This window comes from Mercenaria mercenaria, chromosome 12 (genome assembly GCF_021730395.1).
Source record: "Mercenaria mercenaria strain notata chromosome 12, MADL_Memer_1, whole genome shotgun sequence".
NCBI classification, from domain to species: Eukaryota; Metazoa; Mollusca; class Bivalvia; order Venerida; family Veneridae; genus Mercenaria; species Mercenaria mercenaria.
This window is the reverse complement of record NC_069372.1, coordinates 7,083,781-7,106,323: the sequence shown is the minus strand read 5'-3', so window position 1 is coordinate 7,106,323 and position 22,543 is coordinate 7,083,781. Positions and strand designations below refer to the sequence as shown.

General features: G+C 33.6%; 1 protein-coding gene across 1 annotated transcript in view; it reads left to right on the top strand.

Annotated features, from left to right (window-relative positions):
* The window catches only part of LOC123533943 (sodium-dependent serotonin transporter-like), a 73,583-nt gene extending 62,471 nt beyond the window's left edge, over positions 1 to 11,112 (top strand). The window contains exons 10-14 of the mRNA XM_053519077.1: positions 966 to 1,094; positions 3,390 to 3,489; positions 4,326 to 4,426; positions 5,465 to 5,632; positions 7,174 to 11,112. Coding sequence (XP_053375052.1) covers positions 966 to 1,094; positions 3,390 to 3,489; positions 4,326 to 4,426; positions 5,465 to 5,632; positions 7,174 to 7,581 — 906 coding nt within the window. The 3' untranslated portion in view covers positions 7,582 to 11,112. The remainder of the gene's footprint in view (positions 1 to 965; positions 1,095 to 3,389; positions 3,490 to 4,325; positions 4,427 to 5,464; positions 5,633 to 7,173) is intronic.
* The last annotated feature ends 11,431 nt before the right edge of the window (positions 11,113 to 22,543 follow it).

The window sequence follows — 22,543 nt, the reverse complement described above, 5'->3', positions numbered from 1 at the left end:
GCAGTAAGATGCGCATAATGCCACTTTAAATAAAATTGAAATATTGCCGCGAAATATTGCCGCGAATAAACATTTTAACTCGGAACATAATGACATCACACAACCGATTTGAAATTCAGACGTCATTCAGACGTCAGAATGGCAAAATTCTGACGTTTCAGGCTCTATTTTAAGCAGTAATAGTCGGCTGGTACTTCAATGTGCCGAGGCATAGATTAGAACATTTTACATTTTATTCTATCAACAATATTTTGTCGCTAAAGTTAAGAATTAAGCTCATTGGAGAAATGTTTTACACTGTCAAGTTCATTAAGTTGAAATAATGATGAAGTTTGACATTTTCTAGTAATATTCGGTGTCCCTTTTTCTCGGTTTACCAACCTTTACAAAGCGATGTGTCTGTACATCTATACATATTGCATCTCCCATATGTTGCCTTTAAATGTATTTGATTTTAAATGGACAGAGAATTAAAGCATGACTGTTCAGGTGTGCTTCGTAGGCTACACATTTGTAAAGCTACCATCAGTCAGTGGCGGATTTATTGATTTATTCTTCATTCTTTTCATTTCGTCCGGAAACGATTTTTTATACAATGCAAGTGAACGGAAGTTCCAAGGTGACAAGTCTCGTGAGCACGTGAGCACGAATTACGGACTCATGGGAATGAGATAGCATTTTGTGGTCATGAGAAAGTATCTCGCTGGAACGAAAAAGCATTTTGGGGGGAACGAGTTAGTATCTCGTGGCCACGAGATAGCAACACCGCACACTTGTCACCTCAGAGCGTCTGTACAAGATTGTTTATTCTTTTCTTATATACTTTCTTTGTTTAATACGGTACGATTTCTGTTAAATTTGTGAGAATTTGAAAACATTGGAACTTTCAACACCACTCTCAATGAGTAAAATTGAAGTTTTAAGTTTGGCTACCATTGTAAATCATTACAAATGTATTGTTTCAGTTTGGTGGTTTAGAGTCTGTAATTACTGCCGTATGTGATATGAACCCAAGACTTGCTGCAAAACGAGAGGTTGTAGTGTTCTTTGTTGTTCTTTACTGCTTTCTTGGTGGACTCCCAACAACAACCTACGTAAGTCGACTTGCACATTTAGCATCACGATCATGGTCTTAGATGTTATATTGATGATAATTACAGCAGTTGTTATAATGATAATAAAGATGAATATATTGTTTAATAAGCTAACAAGATGATATATATAAATAGACTGAATGCATTATGCGGAATGCATTGAGAGCACATTCGAAAGGGAAATTTCATAGGTTTTGCCAGAAAAAAGACGTCTTGTCTTTAATATTTTACTTCACGTTTTAAGGTGAATCAGTACATGGAGCACGTATGAAATCGTGCAGAGCAATAACATATCAAGGAAAATTTCCAGTATGCGAGTTTTTTTTTGTCAGTGTCAGGTTAATCTGTGCAATGTTATGAATCAGTACTCTGCACCGTGCTTTTAAATAAATGACAGCAACTTTCAGTTTTTGTACGAACCTCATCATATAAATTTTACCTGCAAAAACCTGATAATGCTTGATATTAGGCTGCCAACTAAATGAGAGAGCAATGTTGCTCAAACGGAAGATGATAGGATTTTACTGAGTTTTTGCTTGTGCTAAAAAAATATGTTTTACACCTCGGAGTACAAGATGACTTCCGTATTGAAATTTATTAAATTTGTAAATTCATATACATCTTTAATAATAAATTTTTGAATATTTAAGGAATGCGGTATGCAAGGAAAAGAATCTATCACTAGTTGAAGGTGGGGTGGAAATATCTAGCTCTCGGTTAAGTGTTTGGCGGATATGGACAGTCTCGTTACCGCTGAACCAGATATTTCCATCCGCATCTTTAACCTTTAGTCTGCTTAATTTCTAGAATGGACTGGTCCATCATTCAATTTGGGAAGTACCACTTATTATTCGAAGGGGTTTTCACTAAAACTTTACAGACTGAATAGTGGACAGTGCAGACCATGATCCGTGCAGGGTGATCTCGGTCTGCACTGGTCGGAAAGACAAAATCACTTGCCGCCAGCAGGCAAAGGATTAACTAGTGAAAAATTCTATTTCTTTACATAATTCATTTATTGTAGTTGATTTTTTTCCAGATACACTTACATACTTACACAAACTGCAACTCACATAAACTTTCGATTCTAATTTGCATATAAAATAAACTTGATTTCTGAATGCATACGGCTTGCTAATTATTCTCTTATACAAACAAAAAAAAACATATTTTTTTGCAGGTTATAAGACCGTGTGTTACCAAAAATGAATATAAATATATTAATAATTATAAACCAGTAGTATTTCAATGCACGCATTGGAAATGTCATATCGTGCAAGGTAATATTTATTCACTCGGTAAATATTAAGGACAGAAATGTAAGCAAACGTCATGAAGTTCGTTGCACCAAAATCTTAGAAGAATACAAATTCTGTCAGATTTTGTGCACTACAACATACCAGCTTACGGCTGCAAAAACTGTAATGATTATAAGAGATATTAGCGTGCTGTATCAGAGAGAAATCTAAAATTGGCTGAGAGAACATGGAATGTGACTGATATTTGTCTTAAATTCAGTGCTTGTATTTTGTGTTTTTGGTGTTCAACCCACTTAAATGTTGTTGTTTTTGTTCAACTCCTCTACATATGTATGTCGCACATGTGTGACGTTATTAACTGTTTTTCATACAAATGATGTCTTTAATAAGAAGTTTTTATAGTGCGTTTCCATATTATGACGCAGTTTAAATATATTTTATATATACTCGTTTTATAAAGCTTTTCGTTCTATAAATATACGTTTAGCGTAACTGAAATATGTTCAGTTGTCAATTGCACGGTAACATAAAAAGTTTTTAGAACGCACCAAAAATCTGTATAATACATAGGTACACGTACTAGATATTACCCGGATAAACAGAACGGTTCCATACCTTTAGTAATAGTTCATCTTTCAACCAAACAAACAGTTCAAATGATCATTTCTCATTTTAAAAGATTTATTACAAAATACAGCCAATCTATTTAGAATATTCAAGTTAGATTTATTTAAAAGTTCTATAGATTTAAACATACTTTGGTGATTTTAATAGTCACGGGGTATATACATTTTCCTGCGCATCCGGGCAGTCTGGTCAGGATCCATGCTGTTCGCTAACGGTTTCTCTAATTGCAATAGGCTATGAAAGCGAACAGCATGGATCCTGACCAGACTGCGCGAATGCGCAGGCTGGTCTTGACCCATGCTGGTCGCAAATGCACTATGTTGGTTTTCTCATGGTGCGGCTCAATTATAATAATGTTTCTAGACTCACGTAAGGCAATTATGGTTACCTTCAGTTTTTGTACTTTCAGGGTGGACAGTATGTAATTACGTTACTTGACACTCATGCAGCACCCACTGCACTGATATTCATCTGTTTTATAGAGGCAATAGCTGTCAACTGGTTTTATGGTAAAATGCTTTCGTAGTTTTTTCAGTCGTGATTTGTTTGTAATTTCCTGATAAAATCAAATCCTCTACAACGTGTATTTTGTAAAAATGGTCCTTAGTGCTAAGGTATTGAGCGGTGCAATTATTTTTACAAGTGTTCCTGTAAATCATAAAAAATAACTCTTAAATTGTTTAAATATCTGGTATGCTTTTGAAATTATGATAATGTATAAACTTCCATTCTTTGCGTAAGATATATAAAAAATTCGGGTTCAAATTTCCTTGAAATGAGGGTATTTCAGTTGTTCACCAAACCCGTAATTGAATAGCATTCTGTAACGTGATGTGTAGAGGTACAAAGATCGTATTGTGAATTCGTCCAGAGGTAATGGATGTCGAACCAAAGGCCGTAAGGTGATACCGTCCAGAGGTACGGGATATCGAACAAAAAAGCCGTAATGTGATTGCGTCCAGAGGTAAGGGATGTCGAACAAAAAGCCGTAATGTGATTTCGTCCAGAGGTAATGGATGTCGAACCAAAGGCCGTAAGGTGATATCGCCCAGAGGTTACGTGATATCGAACAAAAAGCCGTAATGTGATTGCGTCCATAAGTAATGGATGTCGAACCAAAGGCCGTAAAGTGATATCTTCCAGAGGAACGGGATATCAAGCCAAAGGATGTAATGTTATTTCGTGGCGAGATGATTTCATCCGAATGACAGAAGCAAAGCAACAACAATAAATGAACTATCATGACTCCGCGCCACTAAACAATAAATAATGGTTATTATTATCTATTGTATCATATCAACTTACATACGACCTTACGTTATGTTAATATTTGTTTTGTCTTTAGGAGTTCAGAGGTTTTCAAACGATATTGAGAAGATGCTGGGATTTCAGCCAGGGCTATATTGGAAGATATGTTGGGCTGGCATTTGCCCATTGTTTCTTTTCGTAAGTACAAACAATGTCTTACTTGAGCCGCACCATGAGAAAACCAACATAGTGCATTTGCGACCAGCATGGATCCATGTTGTTCGCTTTCAAAGCCTATTTCAATTAGAGAAACCGTTTGCTGGTCGCAAATGCACTATGTTGGTTTTCACATGGTGCGGCTCACTTCAAATTATACTGCCCCCTTTAACGATCAGGTAGACCCGCCTTTCTAATGCAGCAAAATAGATTTAAATAATTGAAATTGTAAAAAACCCGACTCAATATTTATCATCTATTAAAACAACAGTGCAAACAGAACTTTCTGAATTTCCTTTTTGAAGTTAATTAAACTATCATGTGTCTTTAATAATCTTGAAATTCTAAATAAATTTCAACAGCATACTCCCCATCTTATTCTATAGTTCTCAGCTATCCGTATTTGTTGAGACGTTTGAAACTGTTATAGTTTATAAAAATCTAAAGATTTGAATTATACTCTAAAGATAACGTTCTACCTATATACCCCAGAGGACGTATCTTATTATTTCAGTATCACATAATATTTTTGCAAAGTTCAAAAGATTTGGCTTATATAATGTTTATTCTGCTTGTTAAATTTCAGATTAATTAGCTTAAGGAAATATTCTTTATTTGAAATATATTTGAAAATATATTTTTTTATATAAAATTCAGAGAATATAACTTTCATCCTAACGATACCATTCTACTTATACAATATATCACATATTTTGATATTCTGGTTAATTCTAGTACAAGTGGACAAAAGTGATGATACACCGTTTGTATCCAACCTCGTTCTGACTCTGAAATAGATACATAATCTAAAATATGGGAGCAAGTCTGCAGTACTATAGTCTGTAACTTTATTTTTTGTAAACTTGCAGATTTCGTAAATGGTTGACTTTCAGATAAAAAAAAATAGTATTTTAAAGTTTTCAGCCGAAATTTCAAACATTGAGTGACATTTTCCATGTAATTATTTAATAGAACTGTTAATATTTTCATTACTCTATTGAATTTCGATATATATTTTAGATACTGTTCATACTATCAATAGCGGCATACGGAGGCTTGACTCTGGATCTTTACGTATATCCAAAATGGTCAGAGGTAGTTGGCTGGTTAGTTACTGCCAGCTCCTTGCTATGTATCCCCGGCTATATCTTATTTAGTTTCATCGTCACACCTGGAGACTTGAGACAGGTGAGTTACTCACTATGTTTTCCCGGCTATATCTTATTTAGTTTCCCCGTTATATGTTATATAGTTTCATCGTCACACCTGGAGACTTGAGCCAGGTGAGTTACTTACTATGTTTCCCCGTTATATGTAATATAGTCTCATCGTTACACCTGGAGACTTGATACAGGTGAGTTACTATGTTGACCAATTATATGTTATGTAGTTTCATCGTTACAAATGGAGACTTGAGACAGGTGAGTTACTTACTATGTTTTCTCGGTTATATGTTATATAGTTTCATCGTTACACCGTTACACCTGCAGACTTGAGACAGGTGAGTTACTATGTTTCCCGGTTATATGTTATGTAGTTTCATCGTTACAACTGGAGACTTGAGACAGGTGAGTTACTTACTATGTTTTCCCGGTTATATGTTATATAGTTTCATCGTTACAACTGGAGACTTGAGACAGGTGAGTTACTATGTTTCCCGGTTATATGTTATGTAGTTTCATCGTTACAACTGGAGACTTGAGACAGGTGAGTTACTATGTTTCCCGGTTATATGTTATGTAGTTTCATCGTTACAACTGGAGACTTGAGACAGGTGAGTTACTTACTATGTTTTCTCGGTTATATGTTACATAGTTTCATCGTTACAACTGGAGACTTGAGACAGGTGAGTTACTATGTTTCCCGGTTATATGTTATATAGTTTCATCGTTACACCGTTACACCTGCAGACTTGAGACAGGTGAGTTACTATGTTTCCCGGTTATATGTTATGTAGTTTCATCGTTACAACTGGAGACTTGAGACAGGTGAGTTACTTACTATGTTTTCTCGGTTATATGTTACATAGTTTCATCGTTACAACTGGAGACTTGAGACAGGTGAGTTACTATGTTTCCCGGTTATATGTTATATAGTTTCATCGTTACAACTGGAGACTTGAGACAGGTGAGTTACTATGTTGACCAATTATATGTTATGTAGTTTCGTCATTACAAATGGAGACTTGAAACAGGTGAGTTACTTACTGTATTTTCACGGTTATATGTTACATAGTTTCATCATTACAACTGGAGACTTGAGACAGGTGAGTTACTTACTGTATTTTCACGGTTATATGTTACATAGTTTCATCATTACAACTGGAGACTTGAGACAGGTGAGTTACTATGTTTTCCGGGTTATATGTTATTTAGTTTCATCGTTACACCTGGGAACTTTATAATTTCCTCACTATGTTTCCCTAGCGACATGATTATATACTTTTATCGTTACACCTTAAGAGCTGAGACTTGTAGTTTCATTATAATATTATTTATGCATTAAAAATTCATAACTGTCAAACCATGTTCTGTATCTGTATGTACGTTTCACAAATGTTATTTACTCAGGAGAAACTAATATTCGCATTTATGTATACCTCTGTAGTATTGCCAATTTAAAAAACTAAAATTGTCTGAATTTTGTTAAAGATTGGTAGGAAGTTCCGGATAAAAGGCAACTTTGTATGATATTTCGCATATAAAACAATTGTTTTTCTTGTACTACAGAAATTGCTACAAATGTTTCGGCCAGCAGCGAGTTTGCAAATGCCTGATTACTACAGGACGGTAAATGGAAATGGTGTAATACACATGAACTCACCAGAGTTAGTTCCCTTTAATCCCACAGACAAAGAGGTTCACATAACTATGACAAATTATGTTTCTCATAGTGAAGAGAAACCTGTAACCAAGGATACAGAAAACACAAACATAAATGAGACGCGAATACCTGATGAAACTTCGGATTACCCAAATGGCGGCTTCAATACTTACGGAACAAAACATATTTTTGAAAATGGCAATATAAAAAATATTGAAGAAAAAGATATCACAAACGTTGATGATAAAAATTCGAAGTTTTCAAAGGAGACTAGCAATGTTGAAGTGTTGAATGGTGTCAAAACGAATAATTGATTTCAACATTTTTCAACATTTTGTACAATAAGAGTTCAGAATATATCCGGGTTAAGATTTCGCCAAAAAAAAAAAACGTTTCATATGAAAATGTTAGTAAACAAAAATCAGGTAAAATACTTTGTGCAATATGTTTAGAAAAGAAGCTACCACAAAATGTTACCAGTGTTTTCCTATAAGTGACTCTACACGACAGTACATTGTCATTCTTATAGACAGACAAGGTCATACCCACAACATTACTCAGAAAGTTTTTGTCGAATTTAATTCAGTTCCGGAAAGAACATATTGCAGGTATTACAGTCACCTTTCCATGTGATAGATCGAAGATATAGGTGTACTATTCTAGTTATTAAGTGGAAACTGAAAGAAGTGACTGTATCAAAGTTAATGGTGCTAAAACGCCTTGACAATATGTACAGTCTCGAAAATAGGTAACAAATGGTCAAACAAAAAGATATTATGTTAAAAGTGAAATTATATTATTTAGTAAAGTGTACATAAAAGCGAAATATGTAATTTTAAATCATTTTCAAGATAAAACCCGAGCCTGGCATATGTAGCCAATTCGAGAAAGTCATGAAAGTAATGAACACCCTAGAAAGAAACTTTCTATTTTTTAAACAAATATTGTTCTCAAAACGTCATTGCATCTGAAGGAAGTTCAACCACTGAAAAATTGATAAACTGATTTGAAAATAATGGTACACTGGTAAATTTTCACACTGGTCTTCTTTTAGAAAATCGCAGTTTTGAAAACATGTGTAAAGAATAAGCTCCACAAGATTTTAATGAAACTTTCATGATTGTAGATTTTCCTATTTTCAGTCAGATGGCCAAATAAATTTAAAGGCTTATGTCCTTACTTTTTCGCATTTTTTCAACATTAAACAGAGCCTTAGATTGCTGTCAATTTTAAGTTATTTTGGATTAGTTCTCTCATTTATCAATATAAAATAATATGAAATTAGGTGCTACCTAAAAGACAGAGCTCCCTTGAAAAATCACCAGTGCCCCTTAAAAATTAAAGGAGTGGTGCTGGAATTATCTGGAATTATGGATTCGTTTAGGAAGTTTAGGTTCTATTAGATCTATTAAAATTATAAGTATTAATGATAATTCATGATTTCTGAATGCATGTTTTAGACTGCATCAAGATTAATTCTTGACATGTGAAAACTCGAAAGATATTCTATATATAATCAAAAGAAAGTTCGATATAGACTAACATCTGCACCAAGATAAAGAGAAAAAAACGTATTTGAATAATTTCTGTACTGCATCAACAATTTTACATAAATTATTATCATATTGGAAACCAGTCACAAATGATAACTCCTTCAAATTGAAAAGCTTGAACCTTGAAAATTTCAAACCTAACAATCTCATTAGGCCAATAGCCAAAGGAATTCTGTCTCTTTGCGTGTGAATGTTTGGCAATGAGGACTTAATGTAAAAAGTTAATGTTCCAATTCCAAAGTTAATAGAAATTAGAATTTACGTTATCCTGGAAATGACTATTGTAATTCTTTTAAATGTCATTATTGTCAAATTTTGGTTCTTTTTGGAAGGAAAAATGTGTCCAACTTTCAGTCAAAAATACTGCTATAATAGACGCCTGGTATGGGAAAATTACTGTCAATTACATGACTGTACAAAGCTTGTTTTAAACCAAAAAGACTAGCAATTTTTAAAAGTTAATGATCAGAATTTTACCTAGAGAAAAACAGTGTTTGACGAAATTCTCGAAAACCCCTGATTATTTACTGAACTTCTAAGTTAACAATCTATGGCTTTTTTATGGTTAATCTTTTAGCACTATAGAATAAGGATGGTAGTAAGAATCTTTTTGATGTTTATTGATAATTCATCGCCAAGAGTTTTAGTTTTTTTGATAAACTCTGGTCAGTGATATTAAAGCTAACGTTTGAAAAATGTGAACGGGGAGAAGAGCATTATTTGCTTTTCACAGTTCAATGTCTGTATAATTTGATCCTAAAGCTTTTTTTTAAAGTTATGTCTACTGACTACTGCACAGGCACTACACTGGAACCTGACATCAAAACACTTGTTAAATTTCACATGAATGACTAGTTATACAATATTTTCAAAACTCATAATACAAAAAAAAAACAAACAAAAAAACTGAAATAAAAAAGGAATTAAAAAAATCTGGTCCAGTTGAGATTCAAACTCACGGCCTCCGGATTTCAACGCAAACTCGCTAACCACTACACCACTGTGGAGTTATGACGTCATCTGGACAAACCTAAGTATATATAATAAAGTTCAGTAATGGCAGCGTGACGAAAGTCGTTTCAAAATGAAAATATTGTATTTTATTTCTTTTTTCTTCGTAGAAAATGTATTTAACACTAATTTCTTATTATCAAACGCTCATTTACATTTTTATTCAATATTCAAAGCAGTAAGCGAGACGCTTTTGTCAACCGTAAACAACAAGCGTCTACTGACGTCTTTACTGATTAATTACTATGTGCATAGTGTACTGGAAAAAATCCGAACAACACCGATTCCAAAAAGTACCACGAATTTTCAACTCGATAGTATACACAGTTAGATCTCTCTATTCGTTTTCTTTTTCATACGTCTAACCGTAATGCGACGCTGTCGCCGGTAGCTCTGCTATAATATAAGTGTTAAACAGGCATTATTCTAGGTTTTCCGGATAAATGCCGTTACGCCGTCACTTCCGGATAGTCAAACATTCAGAACTGTCTTAATTCAACTTGTCAATAAAAATGAAGAAATAACTTTCTGTAATAAGCTGCATTATTTTGACTTCCAGTCGATATTCTACCAGAATATCTCTTTAATCTGAATATAGTCGGAATGACATGTTTCAAGATCAAATAGTTTTTAAACAGTTGTATGTGCGTAAACTGAAATATGTCTGTAAAAGGCAGCATATATCCGCTCACTATTTTCTTATCTTATCCTAGAACCTTTTGAATATTTTGGAGTATTTATAACCAATCATCAGTCAGATTTAGTTGATATTAATAAAACACTAATTGATATTAAAGGAGACTATTTATGTCATACATGTACGAGTTTTCTCGATAACTTACTTCTGTTTTACTCATTACTCAAGTACACTGGCGTTTTTGCATAGAGGCGTGTAGACAGAAATCGAACAGAAGATATCAAACCTAAGAATTTACTTTGTTTTAAAAGTCGTACCATGTTATCCGTTATTCAGTTTATTCAGTTCAATACAATGTTAAATGCATGAAACGGAAGTTTCGAGTACTGTTAAATCGCTCAATGGTACCATTACCTTTTGAATAAGATACGAGAGCAGGTACTTACATATTCTTTTACAGTATATTTTCTATGGATTATCTTGAGCTTTTCTGTGAATGACATATGTTTTAGAAAGAAAAATACACACTGAAAAGCGTTACAAGAAAAAATATTTGTTATATCTGAATTTCAGTGTAAATTGTACATATTGCTTACAACATGATCTGTTAAAATGTAGAACAATCATTAAATTGTTTCAGATGATATCAATGGTTGACTTATTTTATTAATCCGACAAATATGTGTTCTCTAGCGCAGAAGCATGCCCATAAAAGATGTTTTATTGTGTCATCGAACACACTCGGTGAAACTGAGTCTTTTGTTTTTGTTTGGTTGTGTTCTATGCCTCCAACTGACCTTCTTTTTACTTTATTGGTTTTATATAATTCATGCAATTGCATTATTTATGTGTGCTGTCGTCATGTGTGTGGTAATTCTATCTGTTTGTATATATCACACATTCCCTCTGCTTCAAGTTTGTTTTAAAATTGTCTTTATTTTATATAGTCAAACGCAATATACTATAAATTCTACTTTTTGTAAAAAAGTAAAAGGATCTTGAAAAAAGAATTAAAGTCGAAGGGGTATCCTTAATCGCACAGTTTTTATTTTAGTTATATAAGAATATCGCCATCTTTAACAGAATTATGCACGAATTATGTAACAATGTATCTCCCAGATTTAATAAAGCCTCAGAGAGAATAAAGCACGAAACGCTGTTTTTATAATACATTCATATTAAAACATGCCCGGTAGTTATCATCAAGCTAAATATTTACAAATAGCTTTCTGTGGGAAAGCCTGCCTAACCGAGCGAACTAGAAATTATCTTTCTTTGAAAAGAAGTAGTATTTAATGTTTATATTTCTTAATCAAATATTCAAAATCGACATTCACATTATATTACGGTTAAATAACCAAACTCTGTACAAATAGCATACTAACCTCTATTTTATGCATTCGTTTGTCATTCTTTGTATCGTGGTTTTGTAAATCGATGGCGTAAGAAATGAATTTATTTCTAGAAGAACCCACTAGACAGTCTTCCATCTAATATACATGTAAATCGAAATTACGTTCTGATGACGACGCAATACGCTTGGTCTGTTGGGAGACATTGGATTCCATTGTTGCCAAATATTTTGTTTGTCAAAACATTCGTGAAATATTCCTAAATTTAAAACGAAAATAATGAAAATATAAAATGTATAACAGGATAAATTTAAAAAATAAAACACAACCAGCAGGCAAAATAATGACACAATCGGTTTGATCGAGTCTGCTCATGCGAGCAGCCTGAATCCACAACTCCCTCCAAGCCTATATTAAATACGGTTTACTTTATATGATCAAAACTATCGTGAGCATTTATCTTTATCAAATTTTTCCCAAGGGTTCTTATCGTTGCGACACATCTACATTTGTCCGACAATTGTGTCGCTTATATCTTCAAAAAATAGTCACCAATTATCATTATTTAAAAGATTGTTATTTAGCACTTGAAGTGGCGCATTTAGAGCACTGTTGTTTGAAATTTTATTCAGCAAGACCAGAACTGTGTTCCTTGACTTAGCCACAAATAAAGAACCGACACGTTGAACTTTATGTTTATTGCGTTTCATGATAATTGCTTGTATCTTTACCTCCCTCACTTCCAACATAATTGTTTTAGTTTATTTATCTTTTGTTTCTTGACGATAATTTTTGCTATCTTACCCCCACCCCAATACGGCAACTCCAGCCCCACTTCAACGTTTTTTTTTACTTTCAGGGCATAGCTCTTTTTCTAAATGGTAATAACATCCTCCAGACATAACTTTTCCAGTTTTGAATTCTTATAAATGACATTATAAATGAAAGTTTACCTAGTCTTGCATTGTTCAATACGAAATAACCGTATATTCCCCAATTAACGTCCTTCCCTATATTTTCCACTAAGTTAATTAAGGCTATAAGCTGATATCAGCATTATAAAGTGGTGCTATAATGGTACAATTCAATCATTCGTATATGTTTAAATTATATAAAAGAATATTCAGCGTCTTAATGATCGTCCCTCTTTTGCAAAAAGTAATGCATGGCCACGTGAGTGTTTTCAAGGGAATATACGGTGGTATGACCGTACTGTGACAGTAAGCGGGGTACCTGTGTCCTATGTACACATATCTAGTGGTGTTTTCTAAATACATATAAATTTTCATTAGTTTACATTTTCATATAATACCTTGTTTCAATGAATGTTTAAAATCTGAAAATAGATTCTTTGGAAGCAAAGAATGCAACCAAGCAGAATAATAGCAGACTCGGTTTGACTGAGTCTGTTCATCAGAGGCAATGAATTATGCAACACCTCTCACGCACCCCCTAGCCCCGGCTTAAGCGGAACTCTATTACACTGAATGAATTGAATGGACTCCATGATCCCAAAGGACCAGAAAATATAACAACAACAATTGTGGATAATTATGCCGTAAGATCTAAAACAGATATACATGTATTACTTTGATAAGAACGATTTAATCTTCGAGCGATGCATAACGACCGATATCATTTTCAAAAGAATAATATTCATAATTATAATTATATTAATTGGAATAAGCTTAACTTATAGAGCTACATTATAGCTGTACATTTGGCAAATTATTTCTTACTGTGTTCTCATACATAATTACGTGATACTGACGTAGACAATTCAAACATGCGTATTTCTTCTTCGTCGTTTGTAATGTACCAGCCAGACTGATTACTATGTCCTTTTTGAATCTAAAGCTACCGATTCACACACTAATATACTATGTATCTCTAGACGAACCTGGCGAACTTCTCAAACTCATATGCATATAAATTGAATCTATTCAACATAACCTTTGTCTGCAAAAGAAAATTACCTATTCTAGATTTATGTTTCTTACTGTTTCACAAATACAGACACATTATATTAATCTGTTAGTCCGTACTCAGACCGTATGTTTAATGCATAGGCGAAAGTATTACAAAACATGTACATTTCTAAAGATTGCTTATTTTAAATGAGAGATGTTAATTTTTTTTGCTTTCCGAAGTATCTAGATAAATATGTCAAACAGATAAGTATATAAAACTAAACTGAACAAAACAGCTAACCCTGCCATAAGTTCTTTTGCCAGTAATTTAAAAATTACAGAACGTACAATTTTCAAATTTAGTGTACGCTTAGAACAATATGTTGTTGATAAGTTTGGGAATTTCAACAAAATCAGATTGCGCTATAATATAAATTCGCTCAGTTTACGACTTAAATCCGTCTTTGAAAAGTCACAAAAATACACTAAAATATCTAGAATTTACAAGTTTGCGAAACACGTTATGCGGAAAGAAAATGACAACACAAACAGAATGATGGCTGTCATGCCATATCGTAAAAGAGCATTTAATATGTGTGTGAAATTAAAAAAAGATCCTAGTAAAAAATAAAAATCTACTTTCTTATTCCTATAAATTGTATATATTCATTTTTTTTTAAAACGCATACTTCATGTGTATTTTTGTGACTTTTAAAAACGGGCTTTGGTAGTAAAATGAATAAATTAGACATGTTAATATTTATAGATGGTTCCAACTGTCCTCTTAATTTAAGAAATTTACTTCCAGTAATTTTTAAACTACAAAATGTATTTGCGAAATAGCAAATGGCGGGTTGGCTCTTTGGTTAAGTATACGTAAAAATTTTTGAAAGAGAAAAAGGTTTTATGTTCTCTACAAAACAGTCAATGAGCAGTCAAAGTATGCGTTATAACAGGCAAAACATGTGTTTCAAAACACAGTAATATCTCTAGAAAACCTATCCTATAAGTTGAAAAAAAAATCGAAGATTAAAACGTAACAATATAAAAAAGTAGCAGAGACTCGGTTTGATTGAGTGTGCTCGTGAGAAGTAATAAAATGTACAAGACCCCTTATGCTTCTCCCCCACACCCTCCTCCCCCTCGCCGCTGCGGCTTTAGCTGAAATGCATTATAATAAATAAAATACCTAAAACTAATAATTGTTTCTGCAGTATATAAATTTTCACTGGTTGCATAGAATTATCATTATTTTCGTATATATAGAAAAGTCTTGAAGTGACACGTAAAATGTGTCCTCGTACTTGGACTCAAGCGTTGTCCTTGTATTTCTCGTTTTCTCGTCCTTTGGGGTTATTCAGTCCATTCAATACCTCTGGCTAAAATTTCCCTTTGAGCCGTTGGTTAGTAGGAGCGCAAAGGGTATTGTATATTTCATTACCTCTAATGGATAGATTCATTCAAACCGAGCCTGCTATTATCTTGCTCGGTTACATTCCATGATTTGAAGCGATTTTCCTATAGCCTTTATAGTAGTCATGTGTCGTAATACCTTCCAAATACTAGTATTGATAAAACAGTGTTCTATTTGTTATGCAATTAATGATCTGAACAGAAAGGATATGAGCCGTGCCATGAGAAAACCAACATAGTGGGTGTGCGACCAGCATGGATCCAGACCAGCCTGCGCATCCGCGCAGTCTGGTCAGGCTCCATGCTGTTCGCTTTTAAAGCCTATTGGAATTGGAGAAACTATTAGCGAACAGCATGGATCCTGACCAGACTGCGCGGATGCGCAGGCTGGTCTGGATCCATGCTGGTCGCACACCCACTATGTTGGTTTTCTCATGGCGCGGCTCATATAATAATTTTTTGAAAATCAAATGGGTTAAACTTCTGTGATGGTGTTCTACAGAGTACCTGATACAGACATTTTCCAAATACATGTACATACTTATTATGACACAATCATACAAAGTAAATTCGAAATAGAATAGCTCTGTAATCATACCATAATTTTCTGTTAAACATTAAGTGATTGCTTTACGTATATATTTTCACAAAATCTTCGCGTGGGAAGGTCGTCGGTGGTTCCACCAAGGTGCCCGCCCGTGATGGAATAATGCACGGAGGGGTCTTTCTCCACCATCAAAGCTGGTAAGTTGCAATATGACCTAAATTGTGTCCGTGCTACGTTAAATCCAACAAAATAAAAAATTGTCAGTAAAAAGCAAGAAAAATGACATAAATGATAACTAGATAGCCTTTAAAACATTTATCTTCCAGGGTTTACTATATCAGACAGAAGCTTTTTGATTTGAGACAGGAAAAATCTAGGATGAATATTTAAGAGAGCATAACCCTTTTGGATGTAAAGACATTGATCAAATAAACGTTGTGTGGGTATCAGATGGATTGATTGTAGTAAAGCCCGTCTGCTATATCTTTCCACTACAGTTTCCATTTTTGATTGGTCAACTTTGCGATGTGTGGTTCCTACTATATTTGCTGTGTACAATGCTCACAGTGTGTCTGCTATAATCTTTTATTGCTTTGTACATTTGCATGCAGTCTGTTTAGAGGGGAAATTTGCATTTATGCACATTTCGTGGAAAACTCTTACACTTAATCTTATCATTTTTTTTATCCTTGTTTATTAACCCAAACAGTTTTCTCCAAGTTTGAGAATTTGTTTTAACAAAATATACACTTTTATTATTTACATCTCTTGACGTAAAACAATATTGGACCTTCTGAAGTCCTATCTTTCTCACTACTTAAACGACACATCAGTTATATGCTTTCTTTCACATGCGATTGATTGTTTGCCCTTTATGAAATTTGTTGGTGTTTAGGTGCGTCATATCAAATGCAAGGTTTGCAAGAAGAAGGGAGTCTGCGTTGTTCAAAAATATTCTGATACATATCTGTATTTTTTTTTTACATTTTAACCAATTTTAAATTTAACGATGTTAAGAGAAAAGATCCGATCCATTTTAAATGTCATGATGGATTAATAATATTTCATTTGCAAGTTTTTACACTCTAACATGTTTTTTTTTTTAACATTTTGTCTTTTATTGCAAAGGAAAAAGATATTCTCATCTAAATATATCGACTGTTACAATAAACGCATGTGTACAAAACTGATGAAATACAGCTTTATATTTCCAATAATGAATTTATCAAACTGAAAGTGGAGACAGATCTGTCAAAATTGTAAAATGTTGAAGCATCATTTCAAATTCCAAAATTATATTAATACATTTTCTTATCCGAAGTACCTAGATAAATGTTATTATATGTTAGTTTGTTTATCTACTGTATTGCTTTGTCAGATACCTTTAAAAATGTCACTATGACATTTGAAAAGAAAACAACCTATTTTTCATTTTTGTGTCGTTTACATAACATTCGCAGACTTTCTCAGACAAAAATCGCGTGATTATACAAAACATTGTTTTTGTTAATACTTGTATTATGTGAGGTATTATTGTATAAAGAAATAATAACTTTACACTCAAACATTGCTAAACTGGAAATAGAGTTATTGATACACAAGATCTGATAAGCAAATGACAGAAATTGAAAACATCACAACGACATTAAGATATTTTGAAGGACTTAACTAAGAAAAGGAAATAAATCCAGTGATTTGCTTCCAATAAATTACCATTTCATTATTCATGCATTGATTCAAAACACAAAAGGTTTGTAAGTTTGATGTATAGAAATAGCACAACAATGCAAATGTAAACACAAAATATTCTTTCATAGCTTTACATACAGTGATGTAAGCGCTTTTTAAGTTTGAATTACATAAACGTAACTTATAGTGAGGACTTCCTATTTTAAACTTATCTTTTAAAATGAAAATTTAAAATTTAAAAGCAGACTCTGCAAGGAAATCTGTCGTTTCTTGAATAAATGCACGATTAACTGAACAAATTCATTGGGAAGCAAATGGCTGGATTTGTTTCTGTTTTCCAGCATAGTCCGACATAATAACTGAATATCGTTGCGTTTGTTTCTGTTCCTAACTGTTATTTATAAGATCTAATGCATTGAAGCATTTTCATAGGGACCAAACTGAAGTTGTGTTTTTATTCACAAAACAAACTAAAAGTGTAATAGATGACATTTCTGTACATGATACACATAGCCCTTACAATGTGATTGGGGCTTTAAAATTGTCCCAATCTACGTACCGTATGAACATGAATAGAATAATGCTTTCACAGAAGTGCCAACCAAGAAAACTTGGATCAGCTGAAACATATAAAACATTTTAAAAGCTACTAATTAGTTTTTGTTTCTTTTCATCTACATAAAACATCAATTTTTTCAACTAAGAAAGAATTATGCTATCATAAATAAAACTTGATAAAGTAACTTTTCCGAAGGAATTATATGAGAATAAGAAGTATTGTATTATTTTTGTCAAAGTTTGTCAAAGATTTGCTTCGACGATTACATATTTAGTCGAAATTCATTAGAAATGTAAGTTTGCAAAATTATTATTACAGTATTACCATTTGGAAACTTCACGCTTTTGGAAATGGTCTTTTGAAACTGAAACTGAAACTGGTTTATTTGCTTAAACGCCTATTTCTACATTTAAAACATATTCAATGGCGTTTTACAATACAAGTTGAAATAAAATATTAAATATAAAATATTTTAAATAAGATTAATTAAAACGAATCAAAATAGCAATTATTAATTTAAAGTCAATGATAATACTATATTTTAAAATATTACTAACATACAATTATCACAGACAAACATTAAATTTCTATCACTGTCACCAGCATCACTGTTTAAAACTCAGTCAAAACCTAGAATAATGCAAAGTAGTCTCTGAAGAAATGCGTTTTCAACTTTTTCCTAAAGCAGTCAATTGAAGAACTTTGTCTGATGTTCAACGGCAAATTGTTCCACAACTTTGGCCCTATAGTACTAAAGCTTCTATCACTAAAAGTTTTTCGCTTGTTGAAAGGGACGATGTAACAGTCAACTGATGACTCCGAGGATCTGAGGGAGCGCTGGGGGATTTTCGGTGTTAAGAGTTCAATTAAATATGCAGGCGCATTTCCAACATGGCAATTGAACATGTACGTCAAGATCTTAAAGTTTATTCTGGCTTTGATCGGCAGCCAGTGCAAATCGTAGAGTGCCTGCTTAGAACTGTCTCTTCTTCTACGATTCAGAACTAATTTCGCACACATATTTTGAATGCGTTGCAGTTTTGCGATGTCACAATCAGAAATACCGTATAAAATAACATTACAGTAGTCTAAATGCGAAATAACCAGCGATAGCACTAAGGTTTCAGTTGCATCCTGAGTCAGATATTTGCGAATGTTTTTGATTCGGAAAAAATTCAACATTGCCGTTCTACACTTTATTTTTATATGCTCTTTGAAAGTTAAAGTTTCGTCCAAATAGGCCCCCAAATATCTGATGTTACTCTGTCTCTTGATTTTATCACCACAAATATCTATCTCGTGAATGTTTAACTTATTCAACTGAGGGGCACTTCCAAAGGCAATATGTTCAGTTTTTGAGGAATTCATTTTTAGTTTGTTACTGTTCATCCACTCATTTGAATCTGTAGCAAACTCCTCTAGTTCACCAATGGATTTAGCCTCGATGGATGGTTCGGGCTTAAAACGTGTGCTTGCGGTGTGGTCGTCGGCAAAGCCAAAGACGAAAATGGACGGGGGAACAATGTCAAAAATCGTTCCTGCGTACGTGAGATAGAGCCACGGCCCCAAACAGCTTCCCTGGGGGACACTACACGTAAGCTCACGTGCTGATGACACTGTTTGATTCACACTCACGCGGCAGCTCCGTGGCCTCAGATATGAGTTCAACCAGTCCAATGCAACACCAGAGACACCATACTGACATTTCAAAACGTCCAAAAGAATATCGTGATCTACCGTATCAAAAGCTGCACTAAGGTCTAATGCTATCAATGCAGTCACTTCTTGATGTTCCATAGCGTCCAAGATGTCATTGATAAGTCTCAATAAAGCCGATTCGCACGAATGATGTTGCCTGCATGCGGACTGATTTTTCGGAAGGAGATTATGTTCATTTACATGTTTATTAAGTAAATACAGTGCTGCTTTCTCTATCAATTTGGACAAGAATGATAAATTGCTCACTGGCCTATAGTTTGAGTATATACGTTCGAGACCAGCTTTCTTTAACAGAGGTCTAACTATTGCCTGTTTCCACTGCACTGGGAAGACTCCTTGAGTCAATGAAAGATTCACTAGTCTAGTTATAATTGGGAGGAGCTCGTTTAAATATGACTTCAACACTTTTGTTGGAATAACATCAATTTCACACGACTTTGTTTGTAACTGGTTAATGAGTTTTCTAACTTCATCCTCACTAAGTTCATCAAATTTTCCAAATTCCGGCACATTTCTCATTGATGGTTTATAGTTTTCAAAATCTTTTAAGCTGTCCCGTATTTTCTGAATCTTTTCCATGAAAAAGTCAGCAAATTTGTCAGCTAGCGTATTTTCATTTTCAACAACAGGCATTGGATTCTCCGACTTGCCGCCGGTGAGATCTGTCACAAATTTGTAAAGTTTTTTTGGTTCAAATCGTTGAATTATTCAAATATATTTAAGTGCAAATGTAAAGACAGAAATCATATAAAAATCAACGCGCTTTATACACTGGAATTCCTTTTTACAGGTTCATTCTCTCAGATGAAATCTCCGTCGTTGATATTTAGTAACACAGTAAGTGAGAAACAGTAACACTGTTTTAGTTTTTGATGAAACGTTCCAACATTCGTGTAGAGTGTGGATCTAAATGAAATATGTACATTTATATGCTAAACGAGTGAATATGACAATATTTTATAGATAAAAAGGTAGATTTAGGAAAGCGTTTACAAGTGACAGCATTTAACTAATTGAAAATGTATTAATTGCGCATCAATATGACATCAGTATTGCTGGCGAAATTTTACTTTCAATTTCCGTTTTAGCAGGTAATATTGGGTAGTGTTTTCGCTATGTTGTCTTCACAATTCATATAGTTGTTGCAATTTACGTTATAAATCTCTCTTTCACGTAAAATATACTTATCCTTCACAAAACATACAACTCAGTACACTTTTCTGTGCAAATGAGCAGATGAGAGAGGTCACGTGATAAAACTGTAGGTGATAGTTTGCAACACGATATCGTTGGGACTTGACTTACGTTGGGACATACCTCTTCCGGAGTGTAGTCATCAATCATCGTTACTTAAAGACTCACCATAACCTAGCGACCTACTTTTTCCTCCCGGATGAACTTCGTGAAAATCATTCCGATAATACTAAAATAATACAGATGACAGGTATAAGACGACAGGTACAAAATTTAGGCCCTCTATGAATTAATATGTTTTCACAAATTCATCTGCAAACTTATTCAGTCATTCTCTTTTGACTATAGTTTTAAAAACATAGAATAATAACTTTATTGCTTTGTAGAAACAAAGTGTGGTATAAACTCACATTACTACTTCAAGTATATGCATACTAATACATTAATTGCCTTGGTTTAATATATGTCACTGTCAATTTGTAACTAGATACTTCTAATTTCTCCTTTTTTTCATGCAAACCATGTATAATTATTATCATGGAAATACAAAAGAATACAGTTATTTTGTTGCGCGTCTTTAAAGGATTGTTATCCAGCATCTGAAGATGCGCATTTAGGGTATTGTTTGGAATTTTACTCAGCAAGCATTGATTTAGTCACAAATAAAGGACCGTAAACGTTCGTTTAAGTTTCATGTTTGTTGCGTTTCATGATACCAAGTAATTTCCCGTGGTATCTTCACCTCCTCCACCCCTGTGCACCTAACAATTTTAATACATTGTATTTTTGTTCCTTGATGATGTCTGGTGGTATCGTACCCTAACCCCCAGTCGGTACCCCAAATGTAAGGGTTTTTTTAACTTTACTATCAGTATTCAGCACCTCTTATCAGTGGTGATTTTATCCTTTAGACATTACTTTTCCGGATTTGAGTTGTTTAAAATGAAATTATAAATGGAAGTTTATTTAGTCTTGCATTGTCTAAATAGAAATATACCTTATTTTCCTTAATTAACGCACTCCCCATGTTTTCCACTTCTAAGTTAATTTCGGCCATAAGTTGAGATCAGCACTATATAGTGTTATGATAGTTGAAATTCATATATTATAAGTTGAATCTATAGTTTATATTGACTAAAATATGAAGCGTGTTAACAAACGCCCCATCCCACTTTTGTTTAAAGTAATGCCCCGTGAGCGTTTACAAGGGCATATACGGCGGAATGGCCATACAGTGACAGTAAATAGGGGCACGTGTGGCATTTGTATACATCTCTAGTGGTGTTTGCTGAATACATATCAATTTGCCGTTGATATTTTCATGTTGTACCTTGTTTCGAATTCACAAATTACTAGGAAAGTTACAATTATAGATAATTTAAAGGAAATTATGTCTTAAGTTTTAAAACAGATTTTATTATCACTTTACGCATGATCAAAGAAATGATCGATATTGTCTCCGACAAAATGCATTACGACCGATATCATTTTCAAAAGAACACTATGTATAAAAATTTTTTATTGGAATAGAGTTGACTTGTAGAGCTAGATTTCAACTTTGGCAAATTACTTCTTCCCTGTGTTCTTAGGCATAATCACGTGATACTGACGTAGACAATTCAAACATGCGTAATTCTTCTTCGTCGTTTGTAATGTATCATCCAGACTGATTACTATGTCCTCTTTGAATCT